Source organism: Amblyraja radiata, chromosome 5 (genome assembly GCF_010909765.2).
Source record: "Amblyraja radiata isolate CabotCenter1 chromosome 5, sAmbRad1.1.pri, whole genome shotgun sequence".
NCBI lineage: Eukaryota > Metazoa > Chordata > Chondrichthyes > Rajiformes > Rajidae > Amblyraja > Amblyraja radiata.
This window is the reverse complement of record NC_045960.1, coordinates 12,244,730-12,268,859: the sequence shown is the minus strand read 5'-3', so window position 1 is coordinate 12,268,859 and position 24,130 is coordinate 12,244,730. Positions and strand designations below refer to the sequence as shown.

Here is a 24,130-nt window from a genome sequence, read left to right as displayed (position 1 = left end):
GGTGGGTGAAACCGAGCAGGAGAAGTAAACAAGGTTTTAAGGAACCCACGGTGGCTGTACCTGTTGAAAACAGGCGCACCCTCTTGGGAGCTGTCAGAGTGGACGACACACCAGTTTAATTGACAGCCAGGGCTGTGATTCCAACCCTGGTGCTGAGGCTCAACGGGAAAGAGTGACATCAGGCAGAGCCGTAGTGGTGGGAGACTCCATCGTCAGAGGTGCGGGCAGGAGATTCTGCGGCAGCAGGTGAGACTCCACGTGTGTTGCCTCCCTGGTGCCAGGGTCCAGGACGTCTTGGAGCGGCTGCACAGCATCCCTAAGAGTGAGGGGGAGCAGCCGGAGGTTGTTGTGCATGTTGGCACAAATGATATAGGTCGGAAGAGGAAGGAGGTTCTACAACACGAGTTTACGGAATTGGGTAGAAGACTGGAAAGCAGGACCTGCAGGGTAGTGATCTCAGGATTGCTTCCAGTACCTCATGCTAGTGAAGGTAAGGACAGGAAAATGGGGGAAATGAATGTGTGGCTGGGGAGTTGGTGCAAGGGGCAGGGATTCAGATTTCTGGATGATTGGGATCTCTACTGGGGCAGGGGTGACCTGCACAAAAGGGACAGGTTGCACCTTATCTGGTGGGGGGCCAACGTCCTAGCGGGCAGGTTTGCTAATGTTACACGGGAGGGTTTAAACTAGATTGGCAGGGGGGTGGGACCTCGTACAGTACAGAGGCACGTGAGAGGCTAGAAGTTGGTATGTAGGGTGGTGTGGGAAAGGTTAGTGGACAGAATAGGCAGGTGAAAGGCAGGGAGGAGGGTTGGTTTAAACTGCACACATTTTAATGCAAGGGGCCTGACGGGTAAGGCAGATGAGCTTAGGGCATGGATAGGTACGAGCGACTGGAACGTTGTAGTGATGATTGAAACCTGGTTAAGGGAGGGACAGGACTGGCAGCTCAATGTTCTGGGGTACAGGAGCTTCAGAAGAGACGGGTGAGGGGAAAAAGATGAGGGGGGGGGGGGGGTTGCATTGTTGGTTAAGGAAGATGTCACGACAGTGATCAGAGGTGACATTACGGAACGGGTCGTCTCGTGAGGCTATATGGGTGGAGATGAGGAACAAGAAAGGGATGGTCACCTTGTTGGGGGTGCACTACAGACCCCCGAATAGTTAACGGGAATTAGAAGAACAAATGTGCCGGGAGATTGCAGATAGGTCATATAAGGTTGTTGTAGTCGGGGATTTTAACTTTCCCAATATACACTGGGAAAATCATAGTGTGAAGGAATTAAATGGGGTACAATTCCTCAAAAGTGTTCAGGAGAGTTTTCTTAAGCAGTATATAGAGCCCCCCACATGTGAGAGGGCAATGCTAGATCTAGTATTGGGAAATTGGGAAGGGCAAGATAATGAAGTGTTTGTGGAGGAGCCTTTTGGGACCAGTGACCACAGTTTGATTAGGTTTAAGGTAGATATGGATAAGGACGGAGAGGGTCCACGTGTTAAAATGCTCAACTGGGGTAAGGCCAACTTTGAAGATATGAGAGAAGGTCTCGCTCAAGCTGACTGAAGCAGGTTATTTGAGGGGAAAGGAACATCGGCCAAGTGGGATGTTATTAAAGTGTGCTGACGAAAGCTCAGAATATATACGTCCCCGTTAGAGTGAAGGGCAAAGCAGGCAAACGTAAGGAAGCTTGGGTGACGAGGGAAATTGAGGCGTTGGTCAAAAACAAGAAGGATGCATGGGACAGGTATAGGCAGCTGGGATCAAGTGCACCCCTGGAGGAGTTTTGGGAACTATGGAGTAAACTGAAAAAGGAGATCAGAAGGGCAAAAAGGGGACGGGCGATAGCTCTGGCTGGTAGCATTAAGGACAATCCCAAAAGATTTTATAAATACACTAGACTAAGTGGGACCCGTTGGGTCCCAGCATCACACGGGAGGGCTGGTCCCCCAACGCAATATTCCACCTCCACCAATTCCAATATTGGTGGCCAGTGGGGTGGGGGGGGAGGATTCTGGAGCGCTAGTATGGGTATGTGGGCTGAACGGACTGGTTTCCAGAGGGCTAGTATGGACATTGTGGGCCGAATAGATTCTTGGGCTGGCGGCTCAGTCACTCAAGCCTGTTGTGCTGGCAGCTCACTCACTCACGGCTGGCAGTTGACACAGCTATTCCTTGCACGGCATGCAAGGCCACCAAATTCAAGTGCAGTTTCTTACCATTTCAAGCAGGGTGCAAGGCAACTAAAGACAGCGAGTCATGACCTCTCCCTCCTCCATCTTGCGGAGACTGAGCCACGCCCACAATTCTGGGTTTTATAGTCCCTCCCCCTCCCACCAGAAGGGGCGTGGCCTTCATGGCATGATTGACAGGAGAGAGAATCTCAACATTTCTAAAACACTAATAACTCTTTTATTTTTCATCGATGGGAAAAATCCTCGGTACCTGATGAGCGGAGGAGGACTTTGGGTAAGATGGCCAAAAATCACAGCCGTATGTGGTAGCGTTTTTTCTAAACTCAATATACGGAAAAACAGGAAATGGTCAAGATCAGACGTTTAGTGATATAGAAGATAAGGGGGAAAAGGGTAACTAGAGAGAGAATGGGACATCTCAGGAATCAAAGCAGTCACCTCTATGTGGAGCCACAGGAGATCGGCAAGGTCCTCAATTATTTCTCCTCTGTATTTACTGAGGAGAAAAACAATAGGACGGAGGAACTTGGGACAGTCAATGGAAGTGTCTTGACAGCAGTCAGGGTTACTGTCGAAGAAGTACTGAAGGCACTGTCGTGTTTGAAGGTAGACAAATCTCCAAGGCCTGATCAGATATATCCAAGGACATTGCAGGAAACTGGAGAGGAAATTGCAGGAGTCCTGGTTGAAATTAATGAGCCGTCTTTAAATACAGGAGAAGTGCCGGAAGACTGGAGGGTGGCAAATGTTGTGCCTCTTTTCAAGAAAGGCTGCAGGGAAAATGCTGGGAACTATAGGCCGTTGAGCTTAACATCTGTTGTTGGAAAGTTACTGGAGAGTATTCTGAGGGATAAGTTATACAGGCATTTGGATGGGCAAAGGCTGATTAGGGATAGTCAGCATGGTTTTGTACATGGGAGGTCGTGTCCCACAAATCTGATTTTTTTTAAGACGTGACCAAAAAGGTTGATGAGGGCAGAGCTGTAGATGTTGTGTACATGGACTTCAGTAAGGCATTTGACAAGGTTCTGCATGGTAGGCTGCTTTGGATGGTTAGATCGCATGGGATCCAAGAAGAGATAGCTGAATGGATAGTAAATTGGCTCCATGGAAGGAAGCAGAGGGTGATGGTGGAAGGTTGCTTCTCAACTGTCCTTACGTTTCTAACACTGACCAAGATGGATCCATTACCACGGGTTCTTGAAGTAACCAGAAAAAGGAGGCAGCTTATACCCGGAGCTACAGACCGAGCTGAAACAGATGAGAAATGTGCTCACCAATGCCCAGTCTGAAAATGACCATCTCGCTTCCATCACACAGCAGCTGAACGAGAGCAATCGGGTTGTGGAGTTGAAAAGCTTTGATTTTGGAGTGCAACTCAGTTACAGAACTGGATTGAGGTAAATCCCAGCCGGGGTCAAAGTGAGGAGCTGAGTTGGGATGGATCAGACAGCTAGTTGGCATTGCTGGAGAAGGAAGCTGGTTTCACACGCTGATGGACAACTTGGGAGAAATAACGACCCGATTTGTGAAAATAAACTACATTTGTGAAACAGCGGAAACACCTGTCAGTTCACCAAATGTGCCATACTGGAGCAAAACCTTTGCAGTGTGAAGTTTGTGGTTTCCAGTGCAGGCAGAGAGCATCCTTGAAATGCCATATGACCAAGTACAAGGCAGAAGCTGAACTTGAATTTGCTTGCGACCAATGTGAGAAGCGGTTCGAGGAGGCTCACAATTTGAATGTTCATATGTCCATGAGTCATCCCTTGACTCAGAATACAGATAAAAACAAACCTATTGAAATTGAATTAAGTCAGCTAAGTTTGGAAACATTAATTAAGCAGGAACCCAGTTAATAGTTACTCAACAGCTAAATGATGAATCTAAAGAATCTTGCACCCTTTATCAGTGTCAGCAAGATACAAAGGATTAACATGAATAAATGCAATCAAGCCAGGCTCACCTACAATAGGTAGAGCAAAGGAAAGGTTAGTGTGGAGAATATAGTTCTGAGCATTATAGCACACCAGTTCCAGAGACAAAGTCCAATGTCTGCAATGGGGTAGAGGTGCATCAGGCAGAATCCTAGCAATTGGAAGGACTGTTCAGAACTCTGATAACAGAGGGCTACAGTTACACCCTGGACATGCATTCAAGTCGCAGCGTTGTGTTGAATAAGGGACAGTGCCCATCCAGTAGAAATAAGGACTCAATGGAGGAAGTTCTGGATGGTTCAATAATCCTTTCACCTCGGAATGGAACAGTGACTGAAAATGGTGAGGGTGATAATGTTGCGAAGCATCAACCTGTCCCAGTGTTAGCAGACTTTCAGCCTTGTACATACAGTGGAGCCACTTCGTGGTCGGTGGATGTGGACAACTGGGAATCCCCATTGAAGAAGGATATGTTCTTGTGCTCAGATCCTGAATGTACAGAGTGCTCCTGGGAAAAAGTTCAGGTACAAGATGCAACTCAACCATTAAATGTAAAAACAAAACAGTTAACTGCAGTGAAGCATTTTGTTCTATAAGAAATGATGTGGATGGATTGGAGTTCAGTGATCTTTCTGAGAGGTATTTATCAAGTGAAGATGACAGAAATAAAAGTTAAGAATGGCTCTTCAGATGAGTCTTTTCAACCATATTGGAAGAAGAAGAGTAAGTTACCAGTTAAGAAGTGCAATATTAAGGATGTGAAGAAACAACCTGGACAAAAACGTGGCCGAAAACCAAAGTCAAACTTGGAAAGGGAAGATATCGATGTCAGTATATGGGTTGTTGTGCTGTTTACAGAGGAGTTGACAGACTTAAGAAACACATAAAAGAGCAGCATGAAGAGGTATGTGAAAGACATTGCCCCCACCCAGGATGTAACAAGGTGTTTCTGATTGATCGCTACCTGCAGCGTCATGTAAAGCTGATCCATACAGAAGAAAGAACATCTTTACAGATCAGGAGGAAGTGCAAAGCTTTTGGTCACAACTTCGGAAAGACAAAACCACATTTGATCAACAATCTTGAAGCATTTTGAGTATCGTATGACTAAGGGTCTAGAGAACATTTTGAAACAGATGGACCTCTTGAAAGAGATTATGTATTATCCAGGAAGACAATGACTCAAACCTGGTGTGGCAATCAGGACATTGATGAGGATGGCAATGATGGCATTTCTGATGAGAAAGACATTCTGTTTTGTTCCCAACCCTGACCAGATCGATGCCGATGGTGACAGCAGAGGAGACACCTGCAAGGACTTTGACAACAACATACCAGATATCTATGACGTGTGCCCTGAGAACAGCGCCATCAGTGACACTGACCTGAGGAAGTTCCAAAGGGAAAGATGCAGATCGTTCCTAACTGGGAAGTGCGCAACAAGGGCAGGGGGTTACTGCAGACCGCCAACTCTGACCCTGGCCTTGCTGTCGGATTTGAGGAGTTTAACGCCATCAACTTCAGTGGCACCTTCTACATCAACACAGACTGCAATCTACGCTGGCTTTGGCTTCCAGTCCAGCAGCCGCTTCTACGTGGTGATGTGGAAGCAGGCCACCCAAACCTACTGGGAGGAGAAGCTGTCCAAACCCACGGATACACTAGCGTCTAGATCAAGGTGGATAAGCCCACCACAGGCCGAGACGGGGGAGCACCTCACCTGTGCAACGATCTTCGAAGAGACTGGCAACACCCTTGGACAGGTCCAAACTTTATGGCACAACCCCAACACACCGCCTACAGGTGGCACCTGCTCCATCGACCCTAAACAAGCTTCATCAGGATGCTTGTCAATGAAGAGAGTGAGAACTGGTTGCCATACCATTGGTTTGATGGGCTTTGGGATAGTATTGAACTGGTAGCCATACCTTTGGTTTGGTGGAGTTTGGGGTACTGTGATACATGATGACTCTATCATTCTGCTAATCATTGCTCTAATGCTTGTGAGCATTGTGTGTACCTACCAAGGGCTGTGAATGTTATCATGTTTGATAAAAAGGAGGGAATGAAAGAGATAATAGTCAAATCTAAAATTGAGTCGTTCTTCTATAAAAGCATGGACTAGTGGAACAAAAGAATGGCCGGTGCCAAGACTGAATGACTTTGCAAATCAACAAAATAGAGAGAGTACAGAGGAGATTTACTAGAATGTTGCCTGGGTTTCAGCAACTAAGTTACAGAGAAAGGTTGAACAAGTTAGGGCTTTATTCTTTGGAGCGCAGAAGGTTAAGGGGGGACTTGATAGAGGTTTTTAAAATGATGAGAGGGATAGACAGAGTTGACGTGGAAAAGCTTTTCCCACTGAGAGTAGGGAAGATTCAAACAAGGGGACATGACTTGAGAATTAAGGGACTGAAGTTTAGGGGTAACATGAGGGGGAACTTCTTTACTCAGAGAGTGGTAGCTGTGTGGAATGAGCTTCCAGTGAAGGTGGTGGAGGCAGGTTCGTTTTTATCATTTAAAAATAAATTGGATAGTTATATGGATGGGAAAGGAATGGAGGGTTATGGTCTGAGCGCAGGTATATGGGACTAGGGGAGATTATGTGTTCGGCACGGACTAGAGGGGTCGAGATGGCCTGTTTCCGTGCTGTAATTGTTATATGGTTATATGGTTATATGGAACACAATATGGAGGACAGGTTATCTTTTCAATAAAGACATTAAGATGGCACCCTGCAGTAATATCATGTGCTTCATTCAAGGCCATAAAGAAGCCAAGATTGAGAAAAATAGCTGAAGCTCCAGAGATAAGTAATAACTCGTTATTGGATGAGCTTGATTTTGATCCAGCGTTCCTATATTCTGAAAGGCTACAGAATCTTTCAGTCATGCCATATTCAGACTTGGTAGGAATGTTTTACTGATAATTTTTTTTTATAATTGTGCTCTTTGTTCTGTGAGTGGAGCCCGAGAAGCACTGAGCAACGTTTGTGTTCATTGTAGATCTTTGTCACTCCCGTCTGACGAATCAATTAAAGATTGCCATGGTTTACCTTTAACAATTTTGTTGCTATCTGCTATTTAAGAAACAAACTTTGACAAGAGGTGTTGCACTTTGGGAAGTCCAATATAAGAGAAAGGTTTTTTGTTCATGGCAAGACCCTTAACAGCATTGATATACAGAGGGATCTTGGGGTCTGGCTGCATAACTCCCTGAAAGTGTCAACACTATTAGATAGAATGGTTAAGAGGCGTATTGCATGCTTGCCTTAATTAGTCGGAGCACTGATTATAAGCGCTAGAAAATCATCATGCAGGTCCATAAGACTTTTGTTCGGTCACATTCGGAGATTTATGAAAGAAAAACAGTCTGTACCTTTCTCTTCGTCAACCTTTTTGCCAAAGCCTCCACACTTACCCTCCATAAAAAAAGCTTCTCAGGCCAAAGCCTTACTTTTACCCTCCACAAAACCTCTCGAGCCAAACGCTCACATTTGCCCTCCACAAAGTACTTCACCCCCACGCAGCTTCACCAAACGCAGCCAGTCCCAACAGTCTGCCTTTCCTTTATGCACACCCACTAAAAGCAGCCACACCTTGCTGCTAACTGTTTCACCTTCCCACAGCATCCTTGGATATATGTGGGGAGATTTATCTACCTTCAAACGCCTTAGGACCCCAATTAGCATCAATGGTGCAGAAGTGGAATCAGTTGAGTTTCAAATTCTTTGGGATTAATATTACCAATGATTTATTGTGGATCAACCTCATTGTTGCGACAGCCAAGAAGGCACACCAACAACTCTACTGCGGAAATTCAGCAAAGATGTACTATAGAAAGCATAATGTTGGGTTGCATTACAGCTTGGCTTGGGACCAGCTTTGCCTTTAGCCAGTCCATCCCACAAACCAGACTTGCCACAGTTGACTCCATCTACACGCCATGCTGCCTCAGAAAAGCAGCCAACCTAATCAAAGACTTGCCCCACTCTGGTCATCCCTTCTTCTCCCTGCTCTCGTTCAGGAGAACATACAGAAACTTGAAAGCGCGCACCACAAGATTCAAGAACAGCTCTTGAACGGTCAATCCACGAGCTAGGATACTGTCCGATTCACCTCTACCCCATTGTTGACATTGGCATCTAGTCTGTAATCTCTCATCAACCAGGGATCCCTAACTTGCCAGCCTTACCCTTCATCTTTACAGTAACATGCTGTTCTTGAGCTATTTCTATCATATTTTTAAGCTTCTGACTTGCCAGATGTCCATTTACCTGCAAACACCCCAAACTTGTTCTTGCTCCAATCAAGGCCCTTAACGTGGACTAGTGCGATCTTAAAATTAATAGAATTATAGTCACTGGTGAAAAGTGCTCCCCAAATTACACTTCGATCACTTACCCTGTGTTGTCTCCCAAGATAAGGTCCAGTGTTATGTCTTTACTCATAGGGCCTTCTATACATTGATTCAGTCCATATGGACAGCATCTACGGCCTTTCCCTCATCAACCTTTTTGGTTACCACTCCAAAAAACACAATCACATTTATAAGGAACTATCTTCCAGGTACAAAACCATACTGGCTATCCATGTATCAATAAGGACACGATAACAGGGAACAAGGAAAATCAATTAAAGATTTGCTTTAATGAAAGGGAAATTATGTTTGATAAATGTAATAAAAGTTGAGGATATACCTTGCAGCATAGATGATGATGGATGCAGTATATTTAGATCAAAGATCCTATTTGTGGAGAAACAACATAGAAAATAGAAAATAAGCACAAAAACATTAAGTAACATTCCAGGGCTAGAGCAACTGGAATCTTCATATTGCTATTATTTTCCCAAATACTGCAATTGTGAACAGTGTGATTACATTACATTAGTGTGATTAGATGAATGAATTACAGAGTGCAAGTGTAATACAAAATCAACTCAAACACAGCAAATTCCTCGGGGTACACATCTCGGAGGATTTGTCCTGGTCCCTCAACACCTCCAAGCTGATCAAAAAGGCACAGCAGCGCCTTTAATTCCTGAGGAGGCTCAAGAAAGCCCACCTGTCCCCCCAGATCCTGACCAACTTCTACCGGTGTACCATCGAGAGCATCCTGACCACCTGCTTCACGGTATGGTACAGCAGCTGCACTGTTGCGGACAGGAAGGCACTACAACGGGTGGTGAAAACCGCGCAGCACATCATCGGTGCCCCGCTCCCTGCCATGGATGCCCTCCACTGAAAACGGTGTCTGAGACGGGCCGGGAAGATCATCAAAGACCCCTCCCACCCCAACCATGGACTGTTTGCCCTCCTCCCATCAGGGAGGCGGTACAGGAGCCTCAGGTCTCGTACCAGTAGGATGAGGAACAGCTTCTACAATCATACCGTCGCATTGCTGAACTCGGAGTCCCGCCGATAGATTCCTCCGGTCCCTCCGTCCCCATTGTTTAATTATTCTGTATTTTTTATTATTCTGTATCCTCTTTTTTTTTAAATTTCTATATTTAAATTATTATAAACTACTACGGACTGACGCAAAACTGCATTTCGTTGTACCCATACTCAGTATTTGTGCAATGACATTAAAGTTGAATTGAATTGAATTGAATTGAATATGAACCATTTAAAAAGAAATGATTTAAAAAACATTAAAATAGAAAATTACCAGAGTCAAAATTTATGAACATATTATTCTTTAACAAGAATTAACAGAATTATGAACTAACAGAATTATTAATCTAACCCTATATCACACACACAAACTGTTCCCCCGCAACGTTGATTACACTGCGAGTCGGGTCGGGTAGGTTCCGGTTACTAAAATGGGCGGGGAAAAATGCCCAGGACCCCCTCCGTAGCGTACTACACGTCAGCCCATTGTATTTCGCAGGAGTGGCCTATCTTGCTCCGCTATAGGATCTTTGCTTCAGACTGATTCTCTGAGTGTATGGAGCTCGTCGTCGCGCGAGTGCACCCCCCCCAACACACCGCGCGGCAGCCTCGACCAATCACCGCCTTGCCTCGACCAATCGCCGCCCTGCCTCGACCAATCGCCGCCCTGCCTCGACCAGTCACCGCCCTGCCTCGACCAATCGCCGCCTTGCCTCGACCAGTCACCGTCCTGCCTCGACCAATCGCCGCCCTGCCTCGACCAGTCACCGCCCTGTCGTGGCCAATCACCTCGCGGCCGTCCCGTTCAAACCATAGGGCGGACCAATGGGAGGCCCGGGCAGCTGCGCAGGCGCAGTGTGATCCGGCGCTCGAGCTGTCCGGAGGTTGGGACCGTTTGGTGTTTTGAAAAAAAAAAAAAACCGCCTTTTTTAAAACCAGAATAATAAACGTGAAGCAACGGCGGATTTTCCGGGAAGGAAGCGGCGAGGAACTGGACTGAGGTGAGGTGAGGTGAGGTGAGGTGCTGTGCTGTGCGTGGAGGTCGGGGAGGGTTGGGCAGCAGCATGGAGCTGACACCCGGCTGCCAGTACTCGGCGGTTGGGCGGCGCAGCTTCTTGCCGTCAGATGAGAGCTGTCAGAGAGATAAAGATAGAGACACGACATGTGTCGGAAGCAACTGCAAGAAGGGCCCCGACCCGAAACATCACCCATTCCTTCTCTCCAGCGATGCTGTCTGTCCCGCTGAGTTACTCCAGCATTTTACTGTCTGTCTTCAAGAGGGAGAGTCGGCTTCGGGCTGCAGGGCGTATCGACGCCCAGACCCGCCAGGCTGCACAGGGGGATGGTCCTTGTAGTTTACTTTATTGTCACATATCCCGAGTTGCAGTGAACATTTTAGTTGCTTGCTAACTAACCCGCAGTCAGCTCCGCTGTAGGATCTTTGCGCAGTACTTGGTTCACCAAATAGAGCGCGTCCTGTGCAAAGCCGCTCCGCCCTCGCCGGACATAGCACCGGATTAAACAGTAGCCGGCCGGCCCGCCCGCTCACACAACCTCGCAACTCAGTCCACTGCATTTGCACCCCCAATCACCATGATCATTACACCGCAATGGTTTTGCGGTAACTTTAATCATTTTTAACCAAAGTCCCTTTTCTAACAGCCACGTGCTTGCATTACATTTTTAAAATTTTGCTGGGTGACATGAAACACCTTGCAATAAAGATAGACACAAAATACTGGGGTAACTCAGCGGGTCAGGAAGCATCTCTGGAGAAAATGGAAAGGTGGCGTTTCGGGACGGGACCTTTTTCAGACCTTTCCATCTGCTTTATTTGAAGCTTGAAGTGGTTTTCATATTGATCTTTTTTAATCCGAAGCTATGATATGTTTTATTTTTCTTCCCGGTAAGGAAAGCGTTGCTTTGCTTTTTGGTATTGGCTGGAAAAATAGTTTATCCTTGCGTTTATCAGTGCGCTCCTGGACAAGTGCATGGGTAAATCCTCTATGCCAGACAAAAAAAATCAATTGTACTGTGCGAGTGCCCCGTCACTCAATTTATCCAAACTGCAACATCAGTCTGGACGATAAATTAAATGGGCGCGAGAAAATAATGAAGCCAAATGAGACGAAACTTTTTTTGCTTATCTCTCTACATCAGCGGCTATATCTCTCGTTTCCCTTCCCCTTGACTGAAGAAGGGTATCTACCCTAAACGTCACCCATTCCTTCTCCTCAGGGATGCTGCCTGTCCCGCGGACTTACTCCAGCTTTTTGTGTCTATCTTTAAGCAGTGCGTATTTGGGCACCCACATTTGTCAAAGCTTTTGACAAGTTGGATTTTGGTTTTGTTTACTGAAGATTTTAATTTGTTTGAAGCCACAGCATGTGTATAATGTTTCAGTTTTGTTTAAGCTGCAGTGTACAAAAGGACAGCTGGTGATTGGGTATCCCATTTGTGGTTTTGCACAACTTGTGTTTATTATGCCCCTATCAAATTTCTATGGCCTCCTTAACTGTGGCGTTCCAATGGAATTTTGGTATATAATTTACCCTGGTTTTTATCTTTCCCCAAATATTTCGCATGTCCTCTTGCAGTACATTTATGTGGTGTGATAAATGTGTCACCTATGGAACAACTGGAACAATTTTGCCTGGAATTTAGTGATTAAATACTCATTCTATTTCTAGCTATAGCTGAGCAATTACAAAAAATGTGCTAAAGCTACTCCCGCCACTTGGCTGTGATTTTTTGAGATAATGCAAAGTAAAACTAGTTGACCTGCAGTAAAGATTTGTTAAAACAAATGTTTCCACTTATGTAGATCTGGTGCCTAGAAACTCAGAATATAAACTATACAATAGTTCACAGGATCTTTCATACTCAAATTACATAATCTGCATAATGACAAATTAAAATGGGTGGTGGAAAGGTTGGTAAAATTAGTATGGATACATCATCCACTGAAATTTCTGTCACGTCCAATGTGATCCCACCCACAATCACCTCTTCCCATCCCCACCCTTTTCCGCAGAGACCTCTCCCCCTGTAACTCCTTGGCTCACTCATCTCTTCACACCCTAGCCATCCCTTTCCCAAGTAATTCCCCTGCAACTGTAAAACCTGCCTCCACACCTCCTCCCTCGTCTTCGCCCATGGATCCCAACAGTCTTTCTGCGAGACAGAGGTAAACATGCACCACCTCTAACCTCATCTACTGCATCCTGTGTTCCCAATGTTGCCTCCTGTGCATTGGCGAATTCAAGTGTAGACTTGCTCTCAGTCCGCCAAGGCCTATGGGATCTCCCGGTTGCTAACCATTTTAACTCTTCTTCCCATTGCTGTGCTGACCTTTCTCTCATGGGCAGCCTCCATTGCCAGAGCGAGGCCCACGTGCAAACTGGAGGAACAACACTGTATGCTCTGTTTGGGTAGCTTACAACCCAATGGTATGAACATTGAATTCTCCAATTTTAGGGAACTGCAAAGCCTCCCCCTCTACACCCCCCCCCCCCAAATATTTTCTGTGCCCCCTCTAGATTTGCAGCTATTTCTTCCCTCCCCTTCCACCTACATTTCTTCCTATAGCTTTACAATTCACAACTCTTCAATCTTCATCTCATACCTTCAGTCTTTTCATCTCTGGCCTTTGTCCACTATTTGCCTATCAAATCCTCCCTCATCTGTATCAACACATTACCTGTCAGTTTTTGTCCTGCCGTTCCTCTCTTCCAGTTTTGATTTAATTTCCACCCCCCTACTCCCGTCCCCAATTAGTCTGAAGCAGTGTTCCGACCCGATACGTCACTGATCCATGTACTCCAGTGATGCTGCTAGCCTGCTGAATTACTCTAGTGCTTTGACTCTTTTGGGCAAATTAGTAGCCTAGACAATTGAAGGTAAACATCAGTTGTAAAATGAATCTGGGACATCACAGACTAGGACTGGATGAGAGATTTAACATTGGGGAATTATTATTGCTCTAGAGACTGCTGTAGGTTAGAATTAACAGTGAGTGATTTGGTACATGAGTAAAGGCAACACAATTGGTTGTTTTAGGATATGAAACGGCCATTATGGAACATTGAATGCTTGGCTCTTGGTGATTAAGTTGAATTTACCGACACGTGCACATGCACAATGAGTTGTAGTACAATGAAACTCTTGCTTGACGTAGCATCACTGGCACGTTGACACTGACAACACACAAATGCATAGGTTAGGCAAGAGTGTAAAAAGAAAAAAAACTTTAAGAAAAAAAAGGCATTAGTGGAAAACATAATTGAGGGAAAAAACAAGTTTATGGTAGTGCAAGGGTTTCATAGCATTCTGTTGCCGAGGTATTAGGTTTGAACAGGTCGGCTCAACATCTAATGGTGTAGGAAAGTAACTGTTCCTGAACCTGGTGATGTGCGATTTAAGGTTTCTGACACGACAGAAACAGTGAGGAGCGGGCATGGCCTCCGACTCGCCAATGGCATTCGTGGTCCCCTTTTGACCCTTCTAATCGCCTGCTTGGATTCTTTCCTACTCGCTTTTCATTCCTATGTTTATGGTCAACAGTTGTTTGAGTGTTCGAAAAGGGATAAACAAGAGTTCAGAGTTGCCAGTAAATAAACCTTTTGACCAGTGACAAATGGAATAAAAATGTGGAGATTATGCGTGCATTTCTAGCAAATTGTGCGTGCATTTCTAGCAAATGAAAGTTTGTGATTCTGAAAATGTTGTCTAGATTAATATATTTCAATTTTATAATTTTTAACTGAATTAAATGCAAATTAACTTTATGCCTCGAAATTCTTAGTGATATTAATGACTAGATGATTCCTGTGGGAAGTGTTCTTTATTAATTTTTACCTAATTTAATGCAAACAGTAACTTCATGTCATAATTCTTAGTTATATTAATGGTCAGAAGATTCCTGGGGGAAGTGTTTTGAATATTAAATGCTTTATTTATTTGCGTTGCCACCTTCTCGGACTATTTCATTAAAACCTTGATATGTCTGCGGTCTAAGACTACATTCCACACTATCAGCAACTCTGCAAGTCTTCATTTAATTCCCAGACTTGCTGATCGTGCCTCCTACATCCACATCCAGATCATTCACGTTTATTACGCAGACCAACACTTCAACTAGCCCTTGCTTTCCCCCACTCTCCATCCCCCTCCCCCTTCCCAGTTCACCGACCAGTCATACTGTCTCCGCCTACATTTTATCTCTGTACCGCCCACTCTCCCAACATCAGTCTGAAGAAGGGTCTCGACCCGGAACGTCACCCTTTCCTTCTCACTAGAGATGCTGCCTGTCCCGCTGAGTTACTTCAGCTTTTTGTGTATCCAGGGTTTCAAGCACAGACCCTTGTGAGATACTGCTAATCACAGGCATTCAATTGCAAAATAGGCCCCTGCCATCACCCACTGTCTTCTATTGCCAATCCAATTTTGGATCCTGTTTATTAACACATTGGATCCAGCGGCCTAGCCTTTTTTGAACCAGTCTCCCATGTGGGACATTGCCAATGGTGTTATTAAAGTCCATGTAGATTGTATCAACTGCTCTGCACTCAATGATGCACTTTATAACTACTTCAAGGAATACAATCAAACTGGTCAGACAGAATTTGCCTTTGACAAAGATATTTTGGCTGTCGATTTGGTCTCTGCCCTTCCAATCCTCTCCATGCCATTGATGTTACGTTCCCATCTATAGTTAGATGGTTAGGTCTATAATTACCAGTCTTTTCCCTGCAGTCTTTCTTGACAAGGGCGACACATTTGCTGTCATCTGTTATGTCACTTTAATCTAGTGAAGATTTAAAACCTCAATCAGAGCGCAATGATCTATTTACTCTTATCCAAAGCAGTCTGGGATAAATCCTGGTCAGTCCTGGATATTTATCCACTTTTAAGACCACCAAGGCATTGAGTACCTCCTTTGACTCGTACGTAGTTTGAACACCAGCCGAACACTTTAATTCCTCTTCCCATTCCCACACTGATCTTTCTGTCCTGGGCTTCCTCCATTATCAGTGAGGCCAAATGCAGTGTGGAGGGAACAGTTCCTCATATTTTGTTTGGCCAGCTTACAACCCAGTGGTATGACTATTGATTTCTCTAACTTCAAGTAACCCTTGCATCCCCTCTCTCTTTGTCCCTTCCCCAGCCAAGTCATTGTACTAGCGTCAAAGTCGTCTTATTGAGTCTCATTGTCTGTAACTTGTCTTCACCTATTCCACAGCTAACAATGGCCTGTTTTCTTTATTATCGCTATTTTTCTGCATTTCTTTCATTCATCTGTTCTATATCACTGTCTATATCTCTCGTTTCCCTTTCGCCTGACTCTCAGACAGAGGGTCTCGACCCGAAATGTCACCTATTCCTTTTCTCCAGAGATGCTGTCTGATCAGCTGAGTTACTCCAGCTTTTTGTATCTATCTGCAGTTTAGTACCTGTAGTTATTGAATGCTGTAATTCATATAGTATGCTGTAGTGCAAGGTTAGCAACAGGTAAGGATTCAAGCAGGCTTGAAAATGAAAGGTCAAATATTGTTGAGAATGGACTAGAATAGGGCCATTTTGCACAAATTTCTGGGTGTCCCAGGTGAGGATGTTTGATTATTGTGTAGTGCTCATTCATAACTTTCCAGAAAATCAATTTTTGCATGTACCAAGACCTAGACATGATAAGTCACAGAGATGCTGTAGAACTGCTGCCTCGCAACTCCAGCAAGCACAGAGTCCATGTTGACCAACGATAACCCAATGCTAGGTCTATCCTACACACAAGGGACAATTTACTGAAGCCAATTAGCCTACAAACATCCATGTCTTTGGAAGGTGGGAGGAAACCAGAGCACCTGGAGGAAACCCCTCACGATCACAGGGGACGTACAAAACTCCACACATACAGCGTGTGTAGTCAAACCCAGATCTCTGGCGCTGTAAGGTAGCAACTGTATCTCAGCAACACTGCCACTGTGCCGCTCACAGCCGGAAGATCACAGGAGGAAAGTTTAAAGGAGATGCGCCAGCCAAGTATTTTTTTACACAGATGGTGGGTGCATGGAACATGCTGCCAGGGGTGGTGGTAGAAGCGGTATGATTGTGGTAGTTAAGATGCTTTTAGATAGTCACATGAATATGCAGGGAAGGATGTGGATCAAATGCAGGCAAAGGAAATTAGTTTAACTTGGCATAATGTTCAGCACAGATATTGTGGACTGAAGGACCTACACCTGTACTGCGTTGTTTTATGTTGTGGGCACACCAGAAATGCACGTAAAGACTTCTCTACCTTGTTTTAGCTGATTTTCAACAACGTGATTTTATTTTTGCGGCCAGCCCCCCCCCCCCCCCCCACCCACCCCAATCTACCCACAAATTATGACTAGGGAGTAGTGACATAGCCTTCCGATGATTAATATCCATTCACTGGAATAGGGACAGGATATATCTGCCAAATTCTATTGACATTTAAAAAAAATATTTTAACGTTCTTGCCCACAATTGTAAAGGGAATGTTTTTTTTTGTACCAACTTTTATTCTTGTTTTCAACATGAGTGGCTGTGAACTGAAAGAGTTTAATGTTGAATGAAGATGATAATGTTCAATAAACTTGATAAAAGCAAGTCTGCTCCCAATGTTCTCACGCACTAATTCCCATTCGCCCTAACTTGCTGGATCACACTCATGATTTAATTACACTACGATATTAAAAATTCATGTCCTCATTTTTAAATCCCTCAGTCTATATCTTCATAATTTCTTATATCTGTAAATTTCATCAAGCCTTTTAACTTTCTAAAAGGTCTGCACTCTATTTCAAGCCACTTAAATTTAAGCATTCCACCAATAGCAGATACTTAGGGCCATTCTGGATTTATGCTTTACCTCCCATTCCTCATTTTATGATGCTCCCTAAAATCTGCTTTTCGAGCCAAACTTGTGGTCAACTTCCATAACTTCTATCGTAATTTGCTTAAAATGTGGCTGTGACACAGCTGAATCTTTTACATTAAATCCCAAGCTAGGTTTGGAAGGATTTTTTTTCAGATGGACATTACCAAGAATTGTGCTTTACTAAAATTTATTCTGCTGCTTTTAACTTTGTTTAGAGATTCAGCATGGAAACATGCCCGCCAATCAACGATCACCCGTTCACGCTAGTTCTATGTTATCCCACTTTTTCATGAACTCCCTACACATTAGGGCCAATTAACCCACAAACCCGCACATCTTTGGGATGTGGGAGGAAACCCCTGTGGTCACAGGGATAACATGAAAACTTCACACAGACAGTTTCTGAGGTCAGAGAGCAGCTGAGGTCAGCATCCAGGCAATCTCAGGCAATGTGAGGCAACAGCTCTACCAGCTGTGCCACTATGTTGCCCAGTTTGGGTAATTCTTTTCTCTATCTGACTCATAATGATTTAGCTAAAATTCTAGAAGTATCTAGCCGTAGATGTGTTTTGCGATTTTACTTCATTCCTTGGAAAAAAGCTGTAAAAATATTTTATTTAAATGAGTTCCTAATTTAAAGATTGAAATGCCAAAGCGTGTGTAAAAAGGCTTTTGTAAGAGCAAATTAAAATAGGAAATTTCTGGAGTTTTATAAGATTAGACTCTTGTGGTAGCACATTTGGGTTGTCCCCGAGGATAATATTTTGAGGAACTGCAACAAAAAAATGAAAGTTGGTTATAGCGCTATTTTTCTTTTGACAGTTGGAGAAGCGATTGTAAGATAATGTACCACACAGGAAGAGTCAAGACATATTATCGTGTATTGGCTTAATTTTTTTTAAGCATGATAACGTAATTTTTTTTCCCTCCAAAATTTGTGACGGGTTTCTTGCTCTTCCGTGGCCCCTAAATGCCATTTGTTTATTTTTCAACACTCCACTTCTCTTTATTGCTGGCTATCTTCCTTCTTAGAATTGATTCTATATTTCAACCCAATACGTTGATTGTTCCTTTCCACCCCCTGCGTTTCTTGACTTAATTGTTTAATTGTCAACGAACATTAATAACATTTTAAATTGTATTTGTTGTTTGTGGGACCACTGAAATCTTCTATGCTTTGAATCTGTGTGTTTGCTCCATTAAATTGGATTGTGTGGTCAGTGAAGTGGTAACATTCTCTGCTGGCGCTCAGTGACACGTAAAGGCATTGCCACGTTTTTGATTGCTTTAAAATGCGTCTTTTAGCCTGTTCTTGGTCTCCAATTAGAGGTATGTTGTGAAGTTGGCAGAGCAGCAAGGTTCTTACAGCAAGGTTCTTACAGCAAGTGTTCTTACAGCAAATCAGGAGGTAAAAGAACACAAACTTTAAGGATGTGTGTTGATTAGAATGTTAAATAATGATAGGAAAATCCGCTAAGCTGAAATATAATCTTTAACAAAATGCTTTTAAAATAGTTTTTTAAATACTTACTAGACCAAGTGGGACCCGTTGGGCCACGTTCCTCCAACGCAACCCTCACCCATAGCCCCTCAACTGCACAGGCGCGGCTGATGGGTTCCCGTTGTGATGCCTGAGATCCATCTCAAATTTCTCAGAAAATCACTTATCATTGTATCTCAAATATTTAGATTATGTTCAAGAAAGCATGAAACACCATACATTGTGGAAGTCTTAATCATACAGCTTGGAAACAGACCCTGCTGCCCAATTCAGTCATGCCGAATATGATGCCCCATCTAAGCCCCGAATATGATGCCCCATGATGTCCCGTTTGCCCAGCAACCGCGCGTTGGGGGAACAGACCCAACGGGTCTGCACTTGGTCTAGTTATAATATAAAACTCTGATCTTGGATGTGGATGTATATATTTGTGTGTGGATGTATGTGTTCGTATGTGATTCACATCTCCTCGAAAACCCGATGCGCTAACAGTGACATTTTTACATATTCCGATAGAGATTTACCTCATGATCTCAAAAATCGCGTGCACAATCAAATAAGATCATATAGAACAAGTTGACCTACCTCTCTCTCTCTCTCTCTCTCTCTCTCTCTCTCTCTCCCACTCACTCTCCCTCCCCCTCCCCCTCCCTCTCCCTCTCCCTCTCCCTCTCCCTCTCCCTCTCCCTCTCCCTCTCCCTCTCCCTCTCCCTCTCCCTCTCCCTCTCCCTCTCCCTCTCCCTCTCCCTCTCCCTCTCCCCCCCCAAATATTTTATTTGCTTTGTTGTTACATTCTCCTAGCTAACAATGATCTATTCTACATTTTCCTCTACCTCCACTCCTTTGATGTCACGTGTTCACATCTTACACTTCCTGTATCTCCCCCTCCGCTGACTCTCTGTCTGAAGAACGGTCTCGACCCGAAACGTCACCCATCCCTTCTCTCCAGACATGCTGCCTTGCATTTACTCCAGCATTTTGTGTCTATCTTCGGTTTAAACCAGCATCTGCAGTTCCTTCCTACACCTTAAGCTTGCTGAGTCCACACTGACCATCGATCATCCGTTCACACAGGTTCTATGTTATCTGACTTTTGTATCATCTCCACACCCACCGGGGTAATTATTAGTGGCCAACTAAACTACAAATCCACACATTTTTGGGATGCGGGTGTCAAAGTTCGCCTCTTAAAAAGTAGACAGCAACAAAATTGTTAAAGGCAATCTTTAATCGATTCATCAGACGGGAGTGGCAAGATCTACAATGAGCACAAATGTTGCTCAGTGCTTCTCGGGCTCCACTCACAGAACGAAGAAAAGTTAGCGCAATTATACATTTTTCTTATCAGTAAAACACTCCTACCAAGTCTGAATATGGCATGACTGAAAGATTCTATAACCTTTCAGAATATAGGAAAAGCTGGGACCAAATCAAGCTCATCCAATAACAAGTTATTACTTATCTCTGGAGCGTCAGCTATTTTCTTTCAATCTTGGCTTCTTTATGGCCTTGAAAGAGCACATGTTATTACGCAGGTCTCCATCTTAATGTCTTTATTAAAAAGGCAACCTGTCCTCCATATTGAGTTCCATATAATTTGCAAAGTCATTCAGACTTGGCACCGAGCCATTCTTTTGTTCTACCATGCTTTAGTAGAAGAACGACTCCATTTTGTAAACTATATTAGATTTGACTATTAGCTCTTTCACCGGAGGAAAGCCAAAGGGAGATCATGCATACTCCCATCAGCACCCAAGGTCAGGATCAAACTCTGCTCTTTGACACTGATGCTGCAGTTCTACTAGTTGTGCCACAGTGCCAACTAGTTTTGTTTCTTTTTCAATAGCAACATTTAGACAATTGTGTTATGGCGGGTATTTGTGAATCTGATTTTTATTCAAGTTTTGTATTTGCCATTTTCAAGTATGAATTAGAGCTGGAAGGTGGGAGGTTGAGCTTGCACAGGCTTCTCCTTTATCCATATTCTTTATTGCAGAAAATTCTGCCCATTTGTGCTTACTGACTTTTTAGGCCCTTTGGTTCTGAGGTGACTGAGACTAACGTGGCACTGCAGACATTTCTAAAGGTGGGCAGAGATTTCTGATGTATTAGGTGGATGTGCAGTCTGTGAAAGCGGTGTGCTTTTGGGGTGGCTCAATAGCACAGCCAGTAGAGTAGCACCAGAGACCTGGGTTCAATCCTGACCTTGGGTGCTCTCTGAGTGGAGTTTGTACGCTCTCCTTACAACTGCCTGTGTTTCCTCTGGGTACTCGGGTTTCCTCCCACATCCCAAAGATGTGCAAGTTTGTAATTGGCCTCTGTAAATTGCAATATACACAATTGCAAATTGTGTATAGGACATGGATGAGAAAATGGGATAATATAGAACTTGGGATCGATGGTCAACGTAGACTGGGTCGGCGGAAGGACATTTTTCCATGCTGTATCTCTAAACTTGTCTCTACCATTCACAACACTGAAGCTTGCACAAATGGCAAATGTGTACCTTCACAAACTAGCTACTCGCCAGTTGCCTAACTGAACTAGTCCCACTAGCCTGTGTTTGGCCCATATTTCCCAACCTTTCCTACCCACAAATCTAAGTATCTTCAAAATGCAATTGTATTTTGCCTCTCCCATTTACTCTGGCTGCTCATTTTACATACCCACCTCTCTGTATGGAGAAAGTTGCCCCTCGCTCCTATTTATTTTAAAGCTTTCTCCTCTCCATTTAAATCTATGCACTCCAGTTATTGGCACTCCTACTCTGGGGAAATAATTGTGGTGATTCTCCTCCCCTTTGCCTCTCAGATTTTATTCACGCCCATAAGGTAATCTCTTGGTTTCCTATGCTTCGGGATGAAAATTGAATTGAATATTGAATTGAATACCTTTATTGTCATTCAGACCTTACGGTCTGAACGAAATTTCGTGCCTGCAGTCATACATACAATCATACAATAATAAACAACAATAAACACAAATTAACACCACCACAGTGTATCCTCCAAGCACCTCCTCACTGTGGTGGAGGCAAAAATCTTAGGGTTACTGTCTCTTCCCTCCTCTTCTCCCTCTGCGCTGAGGCGATTCCCCACCGGGCGATGGCACAACAGTCCCGCGGCTCACCGAACCCCGCAAACGGGCCGGTTCAAACACCGCGGCCCGGGGGTGGTCGAAGCTGCCGCCCTCCAGTCCAGCACACGCAGCCGCTGGCCCGCGGCTGAACCCCGGACTCAGGTCACCCCCTCAGAACGCCGTCCCAGCCACCGGAGCACCGTTCCAGCCCCGAGCCGGATCGCCCTCACGTGAGTACCGTTCTCCCTCGGGCTGGGCCACTCCGACGGGAGTGCCGTTCCACCCTCGGGCTGGGTCACTCCGACGGGAGTGCCGTTCCACCCTCGGGCTGGGCCACTCCGACGGGAGTGCCGTTCTCCCTCGGGCTGGGCCACTCCGACGGGAGTGCCGTTCCTCCCTCGGGCTGGGCCACTCCGACGGGAGTGCCGTTCTCCCTCGGGCTGGGCCACTCCGACGGGAGTGCCGTTCTTCCTCGGGCTGGGCCACTCCGACGGGAGTGCCGTTCCTCCCTCGGGCTGGGCCACTCCGACGGGAGTGCCGTTCCTCCCTCGGGCTGGGCCACTCCGACGGGCCACAGCCCCTCACGGGAAAGTCTCTCAGCCCCTCGCCAGGCCGCTCTCACGAGAGCGCAGTTCCAGCCCCAGGCTGGGCAACCCTCACGGGAGCTCAGGGCGAGTCCCGTCAGCTGCCTCCAGAGTCCCGAGGTCGCCAGCTCCGCCATTAGGCCTCAGTGTAGACGGAGGCAGAGAAGGGGGATACGACTAAAAGGTCGTATTCCCCCGAAGGGAGAGACAGCAAGCCCCGTTTCACCCCCCCCCCCCCCACATAAATACGACCTAAAAACCAAAAACGTAACTAGACAAAACGAAAAAATACAACACAAAAAAGTAAAAGACAAACGGACTGCAGGCGAGCCGCAGCCGTTCCCGGCGCCGCCACTTCCGCCCAGCCTTTCCAGTCTCTCCTAGTAACTCAATCCCTCCAGACTTGGTAATATCCTCAAATCTATTTTGCACCCTTTCCAGTTTAATGACATTGTCCTTGAATCTGCTTTATTCCTTTGGTAGTTTCTTCCCTTGATAGAACTCAGAATGGAGGTGTTTATTTTGGGATTCTGGTGTTGGGTACCTTTTTACATTCATTCAAGGGATGTGGGATTCACAGGCGAAGCTAGTATTTAATTGTTTGTCCCTAATTGCCCTTGAGAAGGTTCAATAGTTTATTATACGGTACATTATCAGAGACCTTTTGAAAATCTAAATATGTTGTACAACCCGCTTTGCTGTTAACTCTTTGTTCATTTGTAGCCAATGGTTCTATTCTGATTGAAGGAAGTGATTATGATCATTGTCCAGAATATTTTTAATTCTTCTGTTTAACCACACTAATGATCACATATATTTGATGTGCAGAGAATGCCAGCCAAAACCTTTCCAGATGGTGAAATAGTAATGGGCCGTTGGCCAGGGGGTCACCTCTACTACGAGGTGCAAGTGACAAGTTACAACAAGAACACTCAGTTGTATACAGTAAAGTACAAGGATGGGACTGAACTGAGCCTAAAAGAAAATGATATTAAGGTAAGACTGCGTTATTCCTCCTGATGGCGATGGTGCTGCAGGTGTCGGCCTCATGGTGGTTGGGTTATGCTTGCTTGGGTTGATACGTAGTTGAACAAGATTTATAACATTTTCTAGAAGTGGTATGTGAGTCATTTTCGAATGGATTTGGAAGTAAAATGTGAATGCTTTAACTCAAATGTAAAAAGTAAGTTTAAAAAATGTCAAAGCTAAGAATTTAGACATGCAATAGTTAATAACATTCTATTTTTTACTTTTAGCCTATAAGTTATTTTAAACGAAAAATAAGCAGTTCAAGGTCAAATTCCCGACAGCGCAGTCGCTCTCGATCACGGTCTCCTGCTAGGATTCAGACACCCAAGCACTCAAACTCCCATGACAGGGAATCTAGGAAACAAGTAAAGAACGAGGAAGTGCAAAATGAAGACTTAAATAAACCTGTTTATCAGGTATGTGGGATTAATTCATTTTAAACTATATAGACTTTTGGGTCTGTCCATGTGTGTATGAATTAAATCCACAATTACTGAAGTTCATTTAA

General features: G+C 44.7%; 1 protein-coding gene and 1 long non-coding RNA gene across 4 annotated transcripts in view; one reads left to right on the top strand and one right to left on the bottom strand.

The window, feature by feature from the left end:
• Positions 1 to 8,762: 8,762 nt before the first annotated feature.
• Positions 8,763 to 10,110, bottom strand: LOC116972992. Its single transcript, XR_004411971.1, has 2 exons — positions 9,880 to 10,110; positions 8,763 to 8,876 (listed from the first exon to the last, which is right to left on the bottom strand). It is a non-coding gene; the product is annotated as an uncharacterized LOC116972992 (long non-coding RNA).
• A 269-nt stretch (positions 10,111 to 10,379) lies between these two features.
• lbr (lamin B receptor) overlaps positions 10,380 to 24,130 on the top strand; it is a 36,198-nt gene continuing 22,447 nt past the window's right edge. The window contains exons 1-3 of one of the 3 annotated variants that reach the window (XM_033020608.1): positions 10,380 to 10,517; positions 23,420 to 23,589; positions 23,850 to 24,038. In XM_033020608.1, the coding sequence (XP_032876499.1) occupies positions 23,425 to 23,589; positions 23,850 to 24,038 (354 nt within the window). In that variant the 5' untranslated portion in view covers positions 10,380 to 10,517; positions 23,420 to 23,424. Of the gene's footprint in view, positions 10,529 to 23,419; positions 23,590 to 23,849; positions 24,039 to 24,130 lie in introns of all 3 variants that reach the window. The other 2 variants (XM_033020607.1, XM_033020609.1) reach the window with 2 other exon arrangements.